The 21727-nt window shown below is 43.8% G+C and overlaps 3 protein-coding genes across 3 annotated transcripts in view; 1 reads left to right on the forward strand and 2 right to left on the reverse strand.

Moving 5' to 3' along the window:
• Positions 1–25: 25 nt before the first annotated feature.
• On the reverse strand, positions 26–9670 carry dhrs12la (dehydrogenase/reductase 12-like a). The gene is made up of 10 exons (XM_070828770.1): positions 9615–9670; positions 6913–7046; positions 6269–6351; positions 6072–6167; positions 5822–5903; positions 5671–5732; positions 3990–4094; positions 2956–3046; positions 2706–2843; positions 26–747 (listed from the first exon to the last, which is right to left on the reverse strand). Exons 1-10 carry the CDS (start codon positions 9668–9670, stop codon positions 632–634), a joined length of 963 nt encoding a protein of 320 aa, XP_070684871.1. The 3' UTR covers positions 26–631.
• A 1065-nt stretch (positions 9671–10735) lies between these two features.
• ap1s3a (adaptor related protein complex 1 subunit sigma 3a) lies at positions 10736–15808 on the forward strand. Its single transcript, XM_070828771.1, has 5 exons — positions 10736–10796; positions 11833–12011; positions 13546–13654; positions 15100–15237; positions 15328–15808. The coding sequence occupies exons 1-5, from the start codon at positions 10794–10796 to the stop codon at positions 15361–15363; spliced, it is 465 nt and encodes a 154-aa protein (XP_070684872.1). The 5' UTR covers positions 10736–10793; the 3' UTR covers positions 15364–15808.
• Positions 15809–15945: 137 nt separating this feature from the next.
• scg2a (secretogranin II a) overlaps positions 15946–21727 on the reverse strand; it is a 183421-nt gene continuing 177639 nt past the window's right edge. The window contains exon 2 of the mRNA XM_070829052.1: positions 15946–17979. Within this exon, the coding sequence (XP_070685153.1) occupies positions 16082–17971 (1890 nt within the window). The 5' untranslated portion in view covers positions 17972–17979 and the 3' untranslated portion in view covers positions 15946–16081. The remainder of the gene's footprint in view (positions 17980–21727) is intronic.

Here is a 21727-nt window from a genome sequence, read left to right on the forward strand (position 1 = left end):
CCTGCACAGGACACAAGCTGCACTACAACATAGCCAATCCACAAGTTACCAACAAATGTTAAATCACTTGGCATGTTTGTAAGTCATCAAGACACAAGTATGAGATTGAACCCATAGCTGGTGCTGTGAATTAATAAAGTGTGTGAGTGACTTCGGTCATATCAGATTCCCATCTGATTGACAACTTTCATGAAGTCACAGTAACAGACGTGTGTGTGTGTGTGTGTGTGTACGAAGGTGCTCTCTCTATGAGCAAGACAACATCCTTTGAAAACTCATTTAAAGGCAGCATCACTATCGAACAGTGTTATAATGTTTAGTCCACAAAGAAGAACATATGAGTAGCTGATGAGCATTATGAATCTCTCTCATCCCTCAGTTATTTGTGAGTTTAAGCAGGCGTTGCGAGGCTGAGGTTCCCACACACACAAGTCACAGTATGTCTTCAGCGACTGCAGGCCGTGTTAACGCTCCAAATGCTTTGGGTAAAATGGACCCAGATCTGTTCCCTCGGCTCTGCTGGAGTGTATTACATCATCGGGGGGGGGAGGGAATGCTGAGCCCAGCCTCGGTCAGTGTGAACGGATGCTGTTAGTGTTGGTGGTGTAGCTGCTGACCAGTTCCTGCTGTCTCAGTGTGGCTGAAACGTCTTGGCCAAGTCCTCCAGCAGAGACATGAGCTTCTGCTCCTCCAGGGGAGAGCTGTGGGTCCAGGCCAGCGGCAGGTGGGTGGACACCATCCTCCGGTCTGGGCACAAACACACACGATTAGATGTTACTATGAAGGCATGTACATGTAAGAACGGTCTGTTCTCTAATCTCTCTCATGGTGCTTTCAGTCATTATTATTGAACTTTTAGGGATTCTCTACCACATGAACGCAGTTCTGCTACAACAGTCTTCTTTTAGAAGCAGAGTAAAAGCATCTCTCCCCCCGCCCCCAAGCTGTTAGTTAGGTTTAAAGTGTGAGGGAAATATCTCTTTTTTTATAACGATAATAAGAATAGCTTATGTTTTTGTCATGTAGGATCTTTGGCCTTTATTTTGAAGCTCACTGAGTTTATGTCTGTGGTATGAAACATGCTTTATGAATAGACTAGATCAGTGTGGCTCTGTTGTTGAAGTAATATTGATTTTTGAAAAGTGCCAGGGTTCGTAAAGGCGCTTTTGAAAGGTGCTTCAAAAGGAGATTGGTTGACAAAATGCAAACACTGGATTCATTTTCAGCCCTCATCTCCAAAGGTAACAGACTCAAGCAGGCAGCAACAGTTTGGTGGAAATTCAGTAGGGAAGATGTGCCCTGTTATTACTATATGAAAATTGTTTCAGTACCTTCCAGCAACATATAAGAACTATTTCTAAAAGAGGCACAAAAGATCGTTATTTTATTTACATTTCTGTGTGAAGCAGAACTCAATTCAAGGCTTTTCAGGACTATCCAAGACTCAAAGTACCTCAATTGCTTCAATAGTTTGGAGGCTTTCATTCTTAATTAATACCTGAAGCAAAAACACCAAACCACCCTGAAATACTGTCCAACAGTCTAAACTGTACTGTGGCATTGTGTTGCACGTTGTGTTTCATGTTGCTTCTGAAACCAGTGTTGGAGGTTCCACTTCTCCTTAAAGGCTCATTTCATTATTTTTAAACCTGGGCTCAATTTTTTTCCCATGTTGGTCCAGTAGATCGCCTCAGCTGACGCCCAGAAAACAGGCTGCAATGTAATCCGTAAAGGCAACTGTGCCTGATAACAGAACATCCAGAAAACCAGTAACTCCCATTTCCTCTAAGGTAAAATGACTGCTTTTGTCAACAGAGTCTGGTGGCTTTGAAGAGATGGTGTTCACCCTCCGGCTGGATGTGTTTGAGTTCTCACTTATGAAATAAATATGATGTTTAATCAGTTCGAACAGCAAATACTTTTCTGCTTTTCATCTGGATATTAACGAGATTGGAGATCTCCGCTTTTCAACCAGCATGGGAACGCCAAATCACAATGTGTCAGTGTTGCCACGACTGGAGTAAATTCTTGACAGCTGTTACACTTTTGGCTCCTACAGCAGTTTGGCTTAGCAAGTGTTGGCATGAGATAAGCCAAACAGACAGCTTGACTGGTGTTTGGGGAGATATCTAAGATATGAAGGCTTATCCTGCAACAAAATCCAAACAGACGTGAAGCCTTTTGTTAGCACTCTGCTGTCGTTAGTCCTCACTTCATACTGGTGTTATAGGAATATACTGAAAGCAGCAAGGTGGACCAACCTGCCTAAAATAAAAAACCAGGACAGCAGACTTAGCAGATTACTGCAGTGTGTTTGGGTCTCTGTCTCATATTAGGCTACAGCCTCCCTCTTCAAGGCCACTGGGTTCTTTGTGTGTGTGTATGTGTGCTGATTGAGGCACTGTACTCTCTGGCAGTATCTGGCACCAAAAGCAGTCCACTCCAGCTGCAATGGACATAGGCCAAACCCTCACACACTCACACACACACACACACACACACACACACACACACACACACCCACAACTGACAAACAGATAATTCAGCCAACAGTGTTTGCCTTGGTTCTCTTCTCCCCTTCTTCCCCTTCAATTTTGAAACTGTATTTTTGTCTGTTTAGCCAAACCATTTATTGGATGCATAACACTCTGGTAGATAAGCGGGCACATGGAGATGACACAGACTATTTTAGTTTTGCAACATACCCTGGTAAAAACGTCCACTGGGGTTTGTAGTCGCAGCCTCAGAGACGGCCAGCCAGACCGCGGTGTCGGCCCCCTGGTCAGGGGTCCGCAGACTGTCCTTCATAGAGCGATGGAAGTCTGGCATGGCATTGGCCACTGCTGCGAAAGACAGACAGACATTTTCTATGTACAATTTTTACAATTAGAGCACAATTTTGTTAAACTTGTCCTAACTTTTGGTAGCTGTTAATTCTCGGTGTTGCACATGTACCTGGAGTGTCGACCCAGCCAGGATGCATGACAGAGAAGTGGATGTTAGTGTGAGTCTTAGCCAGCTGCTCTGTCATTACCACCTGCTGCCTCTGAAACACACACACACACACACAAACACACACAGAGACATGAATAAAAGTGCCTCAGTATGGTGACTATGTGAGAATGGTTGCAGGTGAGGCTCAGATATCTCTTTTACAGCTTTACAGCTCAGAGTCGGTTAAATCAGTGTCACACAAAGCAGGATTTAGCTGACATTGGCATTTTATGTTGATGTTTGATGTTTTTTGACTGAAACCTCCAGTTACCAGTGTTTCGCTTCAAATGCAACATGCTGTATCTTTCAATCACGGAATTCTACTGTTAGCAATATTGATATTATTACATATAAAATGATCAGAAACCCAGCACCATATACTTATTCTATAACAAAGAAAAACAAAATATTGTAGTATGGTATGTGATCAATGAATCGTCTCAATTAATAACAAAATGCCCAAATCTGCAGTTTCATCTCTAAGTATCTATTCTGTATATTTTGATGTAGCACACACCGACCCATAGACTCACTCTGTTTTATGTTTTACTGTCTACAATAAATTTGACATGAAAGTACATTTTACATGTCTTGTCCGTTCCCTGACAAACACCTGAAGGGTAAATTCAATATTTTCAAACCTGGGCCCTATGTTTTCATATTTTAGTGCCTAAAAACGTAATTCTTTGTGGAAACTGCTCTCCATCAAAGTACATCCACTAAAAGTGCTTGGATGCTTGGACAACAGGATTGTTATTGTACGTGTCTGACAGCAGCATCATGGAAAGGATTCCCACACAGATCGATCAGAAATAGGAGATCTACTGGACCAATTCCAAAACTTTTTGTACCTGCTAGTCAGTTAGGAACCAAAATAAATAAATAGGGCCCAGGTTTAAAAATGCTGGAGTTATGCTTTAAGGACACTGAAGCCTGACAGTTCATCAGGTGTGCTCTTTGCCGTGTGTGAAGCAGCTTTCACACTCGGCTCTTACTTTGTGCTGGGCATAGACCATGGTGCCGTCATAGCGACCTCTCTCAGACTGCAGGTTTCCTGTCCTGAGCTTCTGCACCAACATTCCCCCTGAGGACACTGTGATCTGGACATGGACAAATGGAGACAGGTGCGAGGGGCGGAAGAGAGGGCTGGGGTTGATATGGCATGACATAAAACGTGATTTCATATCATGCTTGTGTCCTGAGCACCACATACAGTGAAGGAACTTGACTAAGTACATTTTTATTATTCCATTTCTGTAATATTTTGAGGCAATTATTTCTATTTTTGCTCCTTTATACATTCCAACCCACATTTTAGAGGTTAATATTATCCTTTAATCCACTTTATTCATCTGACAACTATAATTTCTAGTTACACTGCAGATGACAGTTTTGCATACAAAACCGTATGTAGGAGAATATGAGAAAAAACGACTGTCTGTCTGTCCCTCCATTTTTGGCCAGATGGTGGCACTATAACAATAAACTTTACATTTTGGCCTGTAACTTTTTAACTCTCAGAAAAAAACTTGGACTTTGTGGGTCCAGATAGCTCTATCTATATAAGCCACGCCCATCTGCATCTAGACTGCCATGTTGAATTTTGCCCAAATCTGTTTCTTTGGGTGTGACCAGTAATCAATCATTAAACAGCCTCAACCCAGTGGCCCAAATCCATTAGATATTCATTAAAAGAATGGATTACCTGTATCAGTGCAACAACCTCTAAATAGGGATCTGAACTGGTAAGATGTTATTGATACTAGTGTCCTTATCAATTGTGCTTAAAGGTCAGATTCTTTTATTTTACTGATTATTGGTCAGTTTTCTGAGTGGAAAAAAGTCATCCCTCAGTCTATGTGACCACCATGTCTGACTAATAACATCTGAACATGTCAAAATAAATTACGACACTCCTTTTTCTAAGAGGATATAACTAGGAAAAAAGAAGTGTAAAACTTACAGATAAAATAATTCCTCTTAAGAAAAAGGGGCGTGTGTGCCTGTTAACATTTTAATACATGAAAATACACTCAAAAGGGAATAAACTTGAACTACATATAAAACTGGCACATAAAATCAACAATTCTTCTGCCTAAAAAGAAGCATGTCTGCTTCCATACGGAGGATCCTGGTGTCTCTAGTGGTGGAGAACACCCTCTCCTCCCTCCGAGGTGGAGAACGCATAAAATCTGCTATCCTGCCTGTGTCTTACTAAAGTTATTATAACACATGCTACATGCTGCTCAGTTGTGAAGCAATGACACTCTACCAGTAGTGTCAGCTACACGACATTCCTGGAATCTAAGCCCAAGTTGTGTAGAATAGCAGCAGAATTGTGGCAGTTCTGGTGTTGGACATTTTATAGACATTTTATAGACAACAGGTGCTGCTGTCATCTTTCTTAATGATCGCCACACTTTGGACCGTCTCTTCCTCTCCGCCATGACTTCCTCATGAATTTGATATCATTGTTTTGCAATAAGCAACTGTCAGATAAGATCGGAGGCATACAATTCCCATGTTAGGGGAAATTTGGGACCGGTTCTCAAGTCCCATCCCTATATCTGAAGTCTATGAGGTGTTCAAAGAAGAGTTTAGAAAATAATAGGAGTCTATAAGAGCAAAAGACAGCAGGAGATTCTGACAAACACAGGTTGTGTGTCTCACACTCACCACTCTGGGATCTGCGCTCTTCTCCAGCAATGGGATGAGGCTCTTGGTGAGAATATAAACTCCTATTGGACATTTAAAAAAAACAAACAAATGTTCATCTTTCCTTCTTACCAGAGACTGCCTCACACCTTCCACCTGACCTTTGACTCACCGAGGACGTTGGTGGCGAAGCTCTTCTCAAGCCCCTCAGCGTTCACATCCCTCTGACTCATGATGGAGCCTGCATTATTGATCTGGACAGGTTACAACACATGACATAATCATGTTTCTGACTCATATTGATCCAAAATGTATAAAAATATGATCTAAAATTTTAGACAATATTCTGACTACACACTGCCATATATTTCCAAATATGATATATGAGGTATAATAGGTAACAGGTGACTCATGCCACTCACCAGTACATTGAGGGCCTTGTACTTTCTCTTGAAGGACTCAGCGAACTCCCAGACCTTCTTGGTCTCAGACAGGTCCAGGATGTGGACGTAGATCTCCTGTAATGACACCAGCCATTTAGGATAACATTATGTGAGGGGAACCAGAGTGTGTCCCTGTGTTTTTAGTGTGTCTGTTGACAAGTGAGCCCATACTGAACTTTATTTCCAGTCTCCTTGACGATTTCAGCCCTCGCCTCCTCTGCCTTATCCTTGTTCCTGCACACCATGTGGACCGTTCCACCTGGGACAAAAGTGGGATTAACATCACTCTTAACATATGTGTTATACAAATATTGTGTTGGATCCGAACTAACACAACACCAAAGCCACACAATAGCACAAACAAAGTAACCAAATCAGGCAGCGGTAGACCAGCAGTTCCTGTATTCTGAAGATATAAAGATAAATAAAATTGCTGTTTTTGACAATGGAGTCTGGTGGCTTTGAGGAGAGTGATACAACAGGATCATGCAGGTCTATCTATTGTAGGGATCCTTGCCGTAATGTTGTCAGACACTTCAAAATCGGTTAAGGGTTAAGGGTCTAAACTGTGTCAGGACTGGAAATGTAATTTGCTCCCGACTAAGTATTTATAAAGGTTGCAAATATCAAACACTGGTTCACAGGCTCATGTTTTGGGATACCAAAGCAGTGTCTGGAGGACACACTGTGGGTTAATGTACAATAAAGCCTTCTGGTATATGGCTTTCTGCAGAGTTGATGGATTGTACGATCCAAAAGTCATAAAGTATAACTTTTACAATGCCTTAGTATCAGTCACATCAGGCGGGAGGACTGGTACCTTTCTTAGCGATGGCCATGGCAGTAGCTTTCCCAATGCCACTGTTTGCTCCTGTTATCATGAAGCTGCGTCCGGCCACGGACACCTCCAGGTCCTTCTCCACAAACCTCTTGGAGGCTGACAGGAAGGCATTCCTGCAGCACATGAACATTGACTGCATCACTTTCATATCAGCGACCGATTTACCTGCACATATCTAATGTACCGCTATCCATCCACTGTATACCTCTGCCTCAGGGCTCCGCTCAGGGACGCTATGATGAGACAAAATCAGAGGGGTCAAAATGACAAAAGATTGTGTTGGAAAACAACATCTTATGAACATATACTGATCAGGGGGAAGGGGGGTCCTTTTTAATTTTCCCTTCTGGATTTATCTCCTTGGTCTGCTCCTTTAATAAAAAATCTGTGACACTTTACCACATTGACCCGAGTCTGAATCTGGCTAAATCTTTCTGCATGTCATTCCATCCCTGTCCCCTTCCTTTCCTGTCTCTCTCTACTATAACTGTCACACTGAAATAATAATAAGTGAAATCCTAAAAAAAAATCAAAAAAGGTGGTATTTGTCCCTGGAAACAGAAATATGTGCCATGTGCCAAGCCTTTCAAAAGCTATTAAAAGACTAAATTTCAAAACAAAGGCGTACAAATTAATTAGGTAGATGATAGATAGTGTGTGTGTGTGTGTGTGTGTCTGTGTCTGTGTCTGTGTGTGTGTGTGGGGGGGGTCTGTGTGTGTGTGTGTGTGTCTGTGTGTTCAGATCAGAGGGGTCAGTGATTGAGGTCAGCCTGGTTACTGTATGTCTCCTCACTGCTTTACTGTACAGACACAATGAAGACGAGAGTGTGCCTGGCATCGTCTCTGAGGAGAAGGCTACCGACGGTGACAACAGGATCGGTGTGTGTGAGGGTGTTGATGTGTGTGTGTGTACGTGGCACCATGGACTTCAATCCCCCTCATTGTCCTGGATGCCATTGTTGAGGGCGGCTGAAGGGGTAGAGGGAAAAAGGGGCAGGGAGGGGGGCGATACTGAGGCTAAATGCCTGCTCTGTTCAATGGTGTCATGCAGAGAGCTATTAGTGCAGGCTCTGCAGGGTCGGAGCGGGTTGCCGGGCAGCTCTCTGGGCGAGAAGATAACACTGAACAAAGGGGAGATGGGGAAACAATCATAAAAGCACCTCTTCAGACAACTTGGCCTGCTGTGAACCGATGAGGAAAGGACCGCTACAGATCGGATTGGACTGATAACGCCGTTAGAGCTCCACTGTGGTTGAACAACTGATTTATGGTCTTCCATGGCTCCTGCTGAGTCACTGTGAACTCTCCTCAATTCATAAATCAAGGGATGTTCATCACAAACAAACATCAGCTGCATCTTCACCAATACAAGAAGTTCTTATTCAGTCCTTATATACCTTTGACCAAACTCAACGTCATTTATAATCTCATGTATTTCACTCACATGTTACTTCATGGCTGCAAGAACACAATTGTTTTCTTCATTGATTAGTGTGCCAATTCATTTATTAATTAGTAGATTCATCATTTGGTCTATTAAAGGTCAGAAAATAGTGAATAAAGTTTCCTAAAGTGTTCCTAAACAGCCCAAACCCCAAAGATGTTCAGTTTAGAGAGAGAGAGATATAAAGCAGAGAGATGCAGCAAATCCACACACTGGAGGTTGGAATTCACAAATATTCTAAATATTTATGCTTTAGTGTCTTAAACGATTTATCACTCATTGAAATAAGTGTTGTCAGAAAGTCTTTAAATGAAAAAAGATGGTTTAGTTGGGTTTCTCAGTTTCTACTAGGTTCTGTCCTTCTCTACCCTGTCCAGCTCCCACGGTCTCCTCCATACTTGTGGAGTTGAAAGCTGCAACGATTAATCAGTTAGTTGCCATTAAATTAATCACCAGCTATTTTGATAACTGATTCATTGTTTTGAGTCATTTGTCCAAATTTTCTGATTCCAGCTTCCTAAGTGTGATTATTTTCTGGTTTCTCTTCTCCTCTATGACAGTAAACTGAATTTTTGGGGCTCTAGACAAAACAAGACATTTGAGGACATTATTCTGGACTTCAGGAAACACAGATTTTTTTTTTTCTCACCATTTTCTGACATTCTATTAACCAAACATCTAATTGAATCGAAAATAATTGTTAGTTGCAGCCCTTGTATGGTTGTCTTTACATTTTTCATTTCAAATAAACAGACACCTGATTAATTGCATAAGAAATAAAAGAATAACACGAGGACACGACAAATATATTTTTTCTACACGAAGCAAGACATTCTTCTAATTAAATGTCAGACCTGGATTGGCAACTTTTCAAATTAGACAAGTAGAGTATGAGTATAAAGATGTCACATTACATCATGGTGCCCAGTGACAGTTAGTTACCCCCATTAGATCAGAAACACTATAAAATCACAATAAAATCAGGGGGCAAAGAGCAGAAAATGACTGATGAATGTTTAATACTATTCAACATTATTAGCAGTCACCCCATTTCCATCTTCTTCTATACTGATGATGATATATGACAGGATAATAAAATACACAGTGCATATGATGAGTTTAGGATGAGGATGCTCACAGGACACAGCAGCTACTGTAATGCCCCCCGGTGATGATGATAATGATGATGATAATGATGTCTCAGCAGGGGGGAGGGGGGCAGGTGTAGACATCTTACCTGGTGAACTCGGTCACTCCCTTCAGGAACCAGGCGGAGTTGCGGTACAGGGACATGGTGCTGCTCCGGTCCGGAAGCCTCTGGCTGCGCTCAGCTCTCCCCTCGGCCTCTTTTACCCTGGTCCCAAACCACGTGTGGCTCTTTGAAGGGCTCTGCCTGCACCGGATCGGCAGCAAGGGAGGGGTTGGTGGGGGGGGGCATCTGATCCGGGTGCGGCGGCCCCCCAGTGGCGGGAGGGAGAGAGGGAGAGAGGGAGGGACGCGTGGGTTTACTTTTATTTAACCTCCAGACAAACGCACTAATGCTCTGTCCCAGGTGTGGTCCTACTGGTGATGTCAGTCAGTCAGTGGGGGGGGGTGGACACTCAAAGTGAATCTGCAGCAGTTTACTGTAATCCTCCCTCAGTCATTCCTCCTGTGTGCACACTTTGTGAGCAGTTTGACTACTATATATTTCACTCGAACATCCTCTAACAAACATAACAAAGTAGACTGTATATATGGACAGGTGAGGACAGACTTGGTGATGCAGAGGACAACAAAACCAAACGCAAAAATCAGAGACAACAGGATGAAGTCTGACTAAAAAAAGAAACAATAAATAATAATGATAAGAAACAATACATTCATATATATTAAATACGTTCGTCAGATCACACATAGTGCTGATGGTTGTCTTATCTCTCGCTTGGCAGCTCCAACTTTTTGACTTGTGACTTTGTGTCTCAGCAATTCAGAATTTTGACTTTTCATCTCATGATTCTAACTAAGCTGAACAAAATGTAGACATTACTTTTAGAGTCACGGAAAGTGGAGCCACTGAAGCATAAATTAAAGACCCAACAATGTTCACCTGCAGTCAGTTGATCAGTATCACAGAAATGTGAAGATAGACATTATGTGCACATAGAACAGTGTTCCTGTCCCTCAGACACTGTCCACCTGTCCCACTGTCCCTCTGTCTGTCTGGACAGACTGCCTCCTCTGCAGCAGCCAATCAGCAGCTGGAGCGAACAGGGCGCGGCTGTGAGCGGAGAAGGTGTGAGCCTGGGAAGCTCAACAATGTCTCTGCATCTCCAAACGCACGAGACACAGGACAGGACTGTAGGATTCTGGGAACAGGGTTCATCAGACGCCTCTGAAACGGTCTGGACTTGACCCCTCCTCTCTCTGGGACAACATGGTGAGTATGGGTCTTGAGCCTGTTGCTGTCTTTTTTTTTTCCTGCACCCGTTGGTAGTAAAAGATGACTCTGGAGTAAACAGCCAGTCATCTGCAGTGAATGTCTGAATAAGGAAAAGAACTGAACACAAGCGGATTTGATTATGCTCACTTTATTCTTACTGAGACCACTTACTGCAAACCTGTTTGGCACTTCCCTGATCAAAGGTCATGTCATTCATATTGAAGTAGAGTCTATTCAAGATCCTGATGTTTTTTATGTGACACGTGCAGAAACACCAGAATCATGTGTCACATTTATCTCATTGCATTAGAAAATGAGCTGGAGAAGAAGAATGTCATAATTATCCACGTTATGGCTGACCGCAGACTGGATATAAAGACTGGAAGCGAAACCAACATGTGGAGATTTGTATCAATTTGCATGTCAGACTCCAGAGGTTTAAATGTGCCTTCCCCCCCCCACACACACACAAAACAGTCACAAAGCACTGAAGCTTTTGAAGCTGAATCATTCTTCGCCAGTGCCGTGTTATAGTTTCCTGTCCACTACTCCTCATGTGTTGCTTTATCTTGTTACAGGTGATAGTGGAGCTGCTTGCAGCTGCACCTCGGGGCAAAGAGCTCTCATTAATTGCCCTTCCACAGTTGTTGTATACACTGTTATTGTACTCTGAGGTGATACAGGCAGTGTTTAGCTTCCCGGGGGACCATAATTCACATTTCTAGTTGTGAAATCTAATTGCCGTTGTGTGCAAACTTCAGTTATGGGTGGATTCACTTAAGTAGCAGACAGCTCTGACAGCAGGTGGTGTAGATGTTTATTACTGTGTGTGTGTGTGTGTGTAGACACATATGTCTACATGAGTGTGTATAAGATTGCTTCATTCTTCCTCTGTTGACTAGCTACACATTAACCACACTCAGGTTGTATGTCTGTAAAACCCTCCTGTTTGGTCCTTTCACACTCTTTTTCTGCACTTATTCATAATATTGCAAGATGGAAATTCAATCCAAACTTTTCACCCCCCCCCCAGATGCGTTTCCTGCTGCTGTTCAGCCGTCAGGGGAAGCTGCGGCTGCAGAAGTGGTACACTCCAATGACAGACCGGGAGAAGAAGAAGGTGATCCGGGACATGATGATGTTAGTGTTGGCCCGCTCACCTCGTTCCTGCAACTTCCTCCAATGGAGGGACCTCAAGATCGTTTACAAGAGGTACCTACAAGAGACAGGCTATTTTTAGCGTCCTCAGCAGCCCTTTCCTGGCAGGCATAGACTGCTGACTGTGCTTATGCTTAAAGGGTAACGTTGGCCATTTAAAACCTGGGTCATATTTTTACATATTTTGGTTTCAAAACGACTAGAACATACAGCAAGTTTTGGAATTAGTCCAGTAGATCTCCTCTGTGAAACGGCTGCAATGACAGCAATCAAAGTGCATCCAGTGAAAGTGCTCATTTCTGTCACTTACAGACTTGGATTATTATTCTAAGTGTCCGACAACACTATGGCCAAAACAAGTGCTTTTACTGGACATGCTCTGATTCAGCGCCGTTGCCCCAAAAAAGATTGTTTCAGCCATTGCAGCCTGTTTTGTAGCTGCGGGCTTCAGCCATCTACTTGATGAATTCCAAAACTTTTTGTACATACTTGTCATTTAGACCCCAAAATACACTACTCACAAAAAGTTAGGGATATTCAGCTTTCAGGTGAAATTTCAGGATGAACCTAAAATGCATTCTAAACTTTCCAGGTGAACTTAATGTGACCTTCTCTAAACCTTTGAATGCACATGTCCAACTGTTCAGTGTCTCAGTACTTTTTGCACAAGTTGCTGTTCTCTAACAAGAAGCTTAACAGCAACATTCACAACAGGTTTGATCCATGAATCCACCAATACATTTCCTGCTTCAGTTAGAATTGGTATTTAAACAGTCCTCCTCATCCTGCTGTTCACATTCTGACATCATGAGACCAAGACGACACCTAACAGTTGATCAGCAGCACCTCAACACTGGAGGCTTCAAACAGGAAGTCCTCAGACGGAGGTGTTCACTGAGCTTAGAGGGTCACAGAGTGTCATCAGGAGGTTGTAACAGTGATACAGAGACTGGAAGAGTCACAGAAAGGAGAGGAGTGGACGTCCTTTGGCCACATCCCAATTTATTGAGACACTGAAAATCTTTTGTTGTGGTATACCTACCACTGTTGGTAGATTTTCTTTCAATAAATTGTTTAAGATGAAGAAATGACCATTGCATGCTTCTACTTAAATGCCCTACTTTCATGATATAATATCACTGTAGCATTCACTTTTTCCATTTTCCATAAATTTCACCTGAAAGTCGAATATCCCTAACTTTTTGTGAGTAGTGTATGTTGAATATAGGGCCCAAGTTTAGAGAAACTTCTTAGTTTCTCTTTAATGCTTACCTTGCATTTCCTCTGCACTGATGCTTGAAAGTGCATGAGGATCAACGACAAACCCATTCTCAGCAGAGGGATAACAAGTTCTGAAAGGACTAGAGAGGAAGGTAATCACACAGAGCATGACCTAAATCATGGTGTGACTCTGATACTGATGCAGCACAGTCCTCTCACAGGCATTTCATGTCCTTCACGCAACCTTGAAATAAAAGTAGAGTTACTGGAGTGGACAATATAACGTGAACATCTAGTTTCCCAGTTTCTTCACAACATTGTGGCAACAATTGCTGTAACACTGGACCATTCTCCTCTTCAAATGCAGGTATGCCAGCCTGTATTTCTGTGCTGGTCTGGATGACAAGGATAATGAGCTGCTGAGCCTCGAGGTGCTGCACAGATATGTTGAGTTGTTGGATAAATACTTTGGCAACGTAAGTAAAGCTGAGTTATAATAATAATAGTTATTAGGAGGCTCTGTTTGAACATAATCTGTGTTTTTGACTTGTCCTGGTGCCTCCATGCAGGGTACTCTCCCTTATTCTGGTAAATTTGAAATCTGCTCAGGACTATATCTGGACTTAAGTGAGGTTACCAAACGTGTGGTCACCATAAGAATGTTAAAGAAGAACCCCAGTTTTTTTTAAACCAGTGCCCCATTTTGACTTATTTTGGTGTCCAAATGTCGTAGTTTCAAAAGGTCGCAATAGCTGCAATTTAATCCAATCGGCCAACTACTACATTCAATGAAAGTGCTTGTTTTTGCCACTGACAGGCTCAGATCGTTGTTTGAAGTACCTGACAACATTACATTACAGAAAGGATCCCTACAGAGATGGACTTTTTTGTTTAACCACTAAAAACAGCCGTTACATGGCTCTCTTCAAGGATACCAGACTACATTGACAAAAACTGTTATTTTACCTTGCAGAGCACCGCACTTTATCTGATCTGGTGTTATAAAGGGTTAGCTGGGATCCAGACGAACACTTTATCTAAACACATCAACGCAAACAAACTAACCGATGAGGGCGGCCGTGGACCAGCAACTCCTGTGTTCTGTTTTTGTTAAATAACTGTTTATGTTGATGGAGTCTGGTGGCTGTGAAGAGAGCGATGTAATGGCTGTCTCTGGTTGAACAAAAACGATCTTGCAGGTCTCTCTCTCCGTTGGCATCCTGCCCATTATGTTGTCATACACTTAGAATCACAATCTGAGCCCGTGTGTGGCAAAAACAAGCGCTTTCAGTGGACCTGCTTTGATCATGTACAGTCCCAGAAGATTACCCGGGAATCAGCTGCCGGCTGAGGCGATCTACTGGATCAATTCCAAATCTATTTGTACCCACTAGTCATTTAGACACCATTTAAGCTCCATTCACTGAAAGTCAGTAACAGCTGTGACAAGGCACAGTAAAAAGCGAAAGGGACAAAAATGACAGAGGTTCCTGTTAGTGTTATAAATAGTTAGCACAATAATGTCCAGGTCAAAGGTCATACTGAACTACTGTGGCTGTTGTTACTCTACACCTGACTCACCACAGACACGTCACTGTGCTCTGTACCCGTCCGTCTCCCCCTGGTGTCCACAGGGTGCCTCTGCTCTAGAACCACTCCAGTCCACCCTCCATGTTTTGATTTAGAAAACAGGGCGAGAGCCACACCCTCTTATTTAGAAAAGCACAAACAAAGAACAGATGGAAAAAGACGAAATGTGAGAAAGAAGCTGTATGTAATTAAAAAACCTTAAAACCTTTAGTCTTTATTTCATCACCTTCCCATTTCCTTGTTCTTTATAACATTCAGTTATAAAGAGCTTATCGAGAGGGCAAGTGTAATGTGTCTCTAGTCTAATGGACGGTATGTTATTCTCTTCCAGGTGTGTGAGCTGGACATCATTTTTAACTTTGAGAAGGCTTACTTCATCCTGGATGAATTCCTGATGGGGGGAGAAGTGTTAGAGACATCCAAAGTGGCTGTGGGTGTATCTATGGAGGAGGCTGACACGCTCCAGGAGGTACTCGGAGGTTTAACAGACTGTTAATGAATAGGTTTTTCTAATTACTCATAAGAAATGTGTTTTTATATCTCTCGGCTCTTATCGCAGACAATGGAAGAATACATGAGCAAACCTGCCTACTGAGCCAAGGGATGATGAGTCTTTGCAAGACTTGAAGCAAAAGGTTTACTACTCGGCAGTTTTTTTAGTGAATGACTAATAATGACTCATTTGGCCCGATGTCATGTTTCTACTTAAGTCTTATGAATTTTAATTATGTTTGCGTCTATAAGTGCCTTTCAAGTCTCATATTTATTCATCTGAGGGTTTTATATGACTGAAAAGAGCCTTAACTCCTGTTATACATGTCAGGTGAGACAGACTGATGTTTAGATGATGGTGAGTAAATGAAGAAACACTACACAGTAAGGAAAAAATAAAGTCAATGCTTTATTAACCTCAGGTATGTCACATATGACCACATTTAAGAAAGATTTACCAAAAGACACAAGTGAATCTAGGGGATCCAACACTGATTTTGGGTGTGTGTGTGTGTGTGTGTGTGTGTGTGTGTGTTGTAATGTAAGGCTGGTGAGTCACATGTACTGGTTGTTAAAGTGTTGTTGAGCTAACAAACCCATATTAAAAAAAAAGCATCAAAAAAATGTCTGAACACTCATATTTCTGCTAATAAATAGGAACTTTTGTAAACCTACTAAAGTTGACTGTGTTTTTTTATTCTTCAAAATACTTTATTTCCTCCGTCTCCCCCCACCAAACCAATATATATATATAGATATATCTAGCTATCTATCTATATATATATAGATATAGATGTATGTATATGTATTTACAGCCTTATTTAAATTCCTTGAGCAGTTTTGGCATCAGTATCACTTTCTTCAGTTTCTGGGTTCAGGTAGCTCAGCAATTTCATCACTGCCTCGTTATCCGAGCCACCGCCCCTCTCATCATCCTCAGACTGTCTCTTTTCGTTTGGGCTTCGATCTGAGTCCACTTGATCAAAATAATCCTGTATCATCACCTGCTCAAAAGAGCCTGTCATGCTCTGTCCAGCTCCATCGCGCTTTTGGCCCGCCTTGTTGCTGCTGCTGCTGCTGCTGCTGTACGCGCTCTTCGGATACTGTGCCAGCATCTGAGCCGCTAAATACGCCGCCAGTTCATCCTCGTCCACGCTGTCGTCATAGTCGTCCTTTAATGTGCCGGAGAGGCGCCTCTGCGTGGGCGCGGATTCCCCTGAACGCCCCACAGGCTGAGTGTGAAGTCGTGACAGGGAGCTTTTGTACTGCTTCCTGGCGGGAGCTTGATCCTCCACGCCCCCTAACCCCAGGATGTTCAGTATCTCTTCTGTCCTCAGCTCCTCTGGGGTCTTTTGTCTGTCAGGAAGGCGCCTGCTGTAGAATTTGGCCTCAGGAATCTTGTGTGTCTTCTTTGAGGATATCTGAGAGAGCCTGCTTTCTGCTCGGGTTAAGTCGCCGCTCTTTTGTGACTTGTCTTGACTCGTCGTTTCTCCAGTTTTGAGCATGTCCACCAGGTCTTCAGGGGGGATCTGGTATTTTTGGGAGATCTGAATGAGCTGGTAGATGGCTTGTGGATCTATGTTATCTCTAAACTGTGCCTGAGCCACTCTCCTCTCAGCCCTCTTTTTCTGCTCTTCCTCTATCTCTCGCTTCTGCTCTTCCTCCTCAGTTTTCTCCAGCACTTTCAGGAGGTAGTAGTCCACCAGGTTCGCAACATCATCTGGATCTTTTGACCTCTTGACTGGGTAACTCTCATCATCTTCCTCCTCATCATCCTCATCCGCTTCTTCGTCATTGTCGTCGACATAATCGAGCCCTCGATTTGCCTCGTGTTTGTCGTCCCTCTCCTCCTCCTCCTCTTCCTCCTCCTGTTCTTGTAGCGGACCCCAGTCTGCGAGGTCCCCGCCTATGTCACGGTAGGCCACACTCCTCACGTTGAACATATCATCATCCTCTTCATCATCGTCCTCCTCCACGTCGCCCTCCTCGTCTTGCCGTTTGTGCATGCTGGTCAGCTTGTCCAGCTCGTTGAACACAGACTGCAGAGTCGCCAGGTTCTGAGGCGTATACTTCTCCTCCACATTCTCGTTGGTGCGCTTGAAGGGGCTCTCGTGCCCGAGATCTGAGCCCTCCTCATCATCTTCCTCATCCCCCTCGCCCTCTTCCTCATCCTCAAACATTAGTGGCAGCTTCTTGTGAGGCCTGATGCCGAGTTGCCTCTGCTGCTGGGTGACGCTGGGGCGAAGTAACGCCGGCTTGGAGGCCTTCTCCGACTGCTGGAGGGTGCTGAGCACGGCCTGGAGCAGCTCTTCACTCTTATCCTCTCTTCCCTCCTCCTCTTCCTCCTCTTCCTCGTCCTCATCCTTGCCCTGCATAGGGTTAGAGGCCAGTCTTAGCATGGCGCGCAGCTTCTCGGCATCGTCCACGTGGATGCCGTCGTACCCTGTGGCATGAGGGGCGCGCTGCAGGGTGTCTGTGCCGGTTCTTTGACGGAGGTTCTCGATGTACTCTAAAGCTTTGAGCATGTCAGTATTTGGAGCCTGGTGGACGTTTCCTCTCTGGGAGTCTGATTCACTTCCTCGCAGTCTGTGCTCTCTGAGAGAGGCCCCGTGACAGCCAGAGCAACCGAGGAAGAGGAGGATCAGGACGAAATTGGCAAAAGAGACGAGGAAAGGTTTTCCTGTGGTGGAGGTCCTGGGGAGTGACGGCATGGTGACGCCTGTGGAGGGAAGACAAAGAGGCACATGTCAGCGCTGACCTTTACACATTAAGCTAACAGGTTCACAGCGGTTAGCGCTCTGGCATTTGTGAAATGTCTTATGCTCTTATCATGACTTTAAATGTCTGGTTTGAGGATAACGTCACAGACCACAGAGGCATTTGTATTGATCTGTCAGGAGCAGGTTTGAAGTCTGAGCCATGGCTTTTGCTCTGATGTAAACTAGGTCAAATACCTCCATTGATCTAGCAGTGTTTCTAACCAATGTCTCAACTGCCTGACAAAACTCAGCTGAATAAATATAATCCCACTTCTCCTTCCTTAAAAATGACTATTTACACTCACTACCTTGTGTGAACTAAGCATTTTATGCCTTTTACGTTGTTTTGATTCTATTTTTGATTTTAATAGTAGTTTTTTAATCTTAGCTCGGACAGTTTGGATCAAAGCTAAAATGACATACAGCAGTAAAACATTAACTGAATTGAATAATGTGAATATGTGATATTATTCTGATTACTATTATTATTCTGATCTAGTGTGCTACTGGGGGGTGTTTGTATTTCCCTGCCTGTTGCTGGTACAGTATATGAGGATCAGCCCTCAGCAGCGGCATGCAGCTCCCGTGCAAATCTCATTAGTTCTTAAATTGCTGCTCTCCGTGAGTCACGGCCCCGTTGTCACGGTAACCCGGTAAGGCTGATGTTTCCATGGAACCTCTTCGTTAACCGCCGAAACCCCCTGAGCATCCCCGCTCCTCGAGCTCCAACCGAAACTGGCTTTCGGCTTTTGATTGATGTGGTGACACGAGCTGCGCTCCCTCTGCCTCTAGGCGCACGTGAGAGGCGCGCGTAAAATGCACGAGAATGTTGATTTGACGCACCGTTAATGTGGAGTTGTTATTTTTGAGACAGATACTTTTAAAATATAAAACACGAAGCAAAACAGAGAAACCAAACGGACAACAATTGTGGCAACGCACGAGCTTTGCTTTGCTGATTTGCTGCTTTAGTTTCATGTTTCCAGCCTCAGTTTGAATTTCGGAAAGTGGCCCGAGCGCCTCTAGAGAACGTGAAGCCAAACGAGAACAAAGAAACGCAACACAGCGAAACCTCTTCAGCCACATCTGTGTCGTCGGTGCATCAGGTTGGCGAACAGCAGCAGTAACTACACCCCCCCCCCCCCCCATCTGTCCCTCTGTCTGTCTGTGGACGGAGACAGGAGACACGGCTGGAGGTGCGACAGGACTCATGCAGGTACCGAAGAGCGGCTCTTACCTTGGATTTCAGTTTGAACGCTGGCTCGTGAGTGAACTGAGCATCCCTGTGTGAGTCTGCTTTCAGCACCGCGGACAGCTCCTCGTGCTATTAGAGGGACCACCTGACTCGTGCGTCACAGAGAGAGGAGCTACGCCACAGCGCGCGCGCGCGGATACATAACAGGCTGTCACGCGCGCAGATAATTTGGAGTGAGCAGCACTAAAAGTGAGCGGGGGTGTTGGGGGGGGGGGCTGTGACCCACAACATGACGGCTTCTGTCGCAGCGCGGGGCGAAGTGAAGACATCCGTAAGTGGGCCATGTTCAGGACCACAGACTCTCCTGTCTGTGCTGTGTGAGGGGTTCTGTTCACAACACATAACTTCTGCACCGTGTCATGGGCCTCCTCTGTCTGACTGCATCCTAATAGCTGCTCTAAAACACCTAATGAACGTGTTTGGTTTCTTCTGGTGGTGCTTGTGTGTTGTTGAGGCCCCGCTGACTGCTCAGTGAATGGCTGCTGTCACACACTGCTGTCGTGTCTGTGCTGCGGTGCACAGGGACGGAGACGGTTAAAGTCCACCGATGACTCACACACGGACTCCGCCAAAGCCCGAGACGGGCGGGGTGACAGAGAGACTGCAGAGGGGTGTGTGTGTGTGTGTGTGTGTGTGTGTGTGTGTGTGTGTGTGTGTGTGTGTGTGTGTGTGTGAGCTTCAAAGGACTGTTTTAAGGTTCAGGTTAGAACTGGACTGAGGCTGGTGTTAGTGTAAAGGTTGGAACTGGACATTTTTGAAGGTTAGGATAAGGGACCGGGGAAGTCATGACGTCACTGAGCGCCATCACAAGTATACAAATACAAGGAGGTGTGTGTATGAGGACTTGAACTTGCTACATAGTGAGGACCAAGCATACATCTCACTAACAGAGTGGGGACATTTTTGCCGGTCCTCAACTTCAGAGAACTGTTTGAGGGTTCAGACTTGTTAACAGGTTAGAACTAGGTTTAGATCAGGGTATAAGGGTTGGGGTCAGGCACCACAAGCATTTAGCATCCCAACTAAATGCTGAAGGTTGGAGTAAGAGTGCATTATGTCAATGAGGCGTCCTCACAGAGATAGAAGTGTATGTTTGTGTGTGTGTGAAAGAGTGAGAGAGAGAGAGAGAGAGAGAGAGAGAGGGCACTTTCGTCATCAGTCAGCAGCACTGTGGTCTCTATTTTTGGCTGCTTGTCAAATCTTGTCGAGTATGGATCAGTGTGTGTGTGTGTGTGTGTGTGTGTGTGTGTGTGTGTGTGTGTGTGTGCGCGTGTCGCTGCAGTTTCATTCATAAATCCCCCTCATTGCTGTGTTTGATGTGAGCTCAGGCCGTCCTCCACTGACCTGCTTCTTGTCTGATATTCAGTGGAGGATGTCTTGTATTTAGCTTGGTCACAGCTGCTGTACACTGTTTATACACAACAGTCTGTAGGGTTCTTCAACATCTTTATGCTTGGGATTCTGCCCACAATGACTCAGGAGCTGCCTGACTGTTGAAATGAAAACCTCACTCTCAAAACACTTTAATCTGAGCAAATAGTAATTTGGGTAAAATATCTGTCAGTGTCTCTGTTTTGGAGTATATAAAATTACATACATACATACATATATATATACATACATATGCATATATATATAGCAATATAAGGCCTTGTCCCTTTTAATTACAAACTGAAAGAATCTATTTCTGGTGCTTTAATCTCTGAGTCATACACCAATGTCTTTGCAGACTCATTAATAAAAATCTGTAAATGCTCAGTCCTGTCACATTCACAATGTCTATAGGTTCAAATGGAGGCAGAGAAGGTATTTTGAATTGATGTCTAATTTTGTGGAGGAGTGCAATGAAAGTAGCCTTCATTAGAGCAGAGTCAACCTTTCAAATGTTGTCATATGCACCAGGAGACCAAAAGAAACCAGGACAAAAGAGCTGATTTTAATCTCTTGTCTCCCTCGGCCTAATTACATTTTCCCTCATGACTAACACACACACCCAGTGCCAGTTTTGTACTGATAAAGCCCGAACTGTCTGGCTAATTGCTTGTGGTTGTTTCTGTGGCAGGATTACTGGTAAACAGAAACCAATTACAGCTCAGTTCCACCCCCATGTCTGTTAAAGAAAAAAAACACAAGGTTTTTCTCAGGTCAAATGAGAACTTTCTTACAGGCAATAATTAGTTTTCTCCTTTTTGTGCAGCAGTATGGTGCGACTGTTTGGGGTCACGTATTTTGTAAGATGTTGGATCTGAAACTTTTCCAGTGCAGGAAGTGGTACATTTGCTTTCACCCCAGGTTACAGTCTCATTATGCAGGATGTAAAGAGGCTGGTGTGACTCACATATATGTTTATCTTTATCTATAAACATAAGATTTTGCTGAATAAAGAAACTTTTAAAGATACTGTGGCCTCAAATAACGATGGAAATTATTTCCTCATCATTTCTTATGCCATT

The sequence above is a fragment of the Pempheris klunzingeri genome, chromosome 4 (genome assembly GCF_042242105.1).
Source record: "Pempheris klunzingeri isolate RE-2024b chromosome 4, fPemKlu1.hap1, whole genome shotgun sequence".
NCBI classification, from domain to species: Eukaryota; Metazoa; Chordata; class Actinopteri; order Acropomatiformes; family Pempheridae; genus Pempheris; species Pempheris klunzingeri.

Bases quoted from the DNA above. Each gene is read 5' to 3' on its own strand.
- dhrs12la (XM_070828770.1), bottom strand. From the start codon at position 9,670: ATGTCCCTGTACCGCAACTCCGCCTGGTTCCTGAAGGGAGTGACCGAG. The intron at 4,095-5,670 runs GTGAGTGTGAGA...GTCCATGTCCAG, and splicing joins AGAGCGCAGATCCCAGAGTG to ATCACAGTGTCCTCAGGGGG. The intron at 2,844-2,955 runs GTACATGTGCAA...TGTCTTTCGCAG, and splicing joins TGGCTGGGTCGACACTCCAG to CAGTGGCCAATGCCATGCCA.
- ap1s3a (XM_070828771.1), top strand. The intron at 13,655-15,099 runs GTAAGTAAAGCT...ATTCTCTTCCAG, and splicing joins TGGATAAATACTTTGGCAAC to GTGTGTGAGCTGGACATCAT. The intron at 15,238-15,327 runs GTACTCGGAGGT...CTCTTATCGCAG, and splicing joins AGGCTGACACGCTCCAGGAG to ACAATGGAAGAATACATGAG.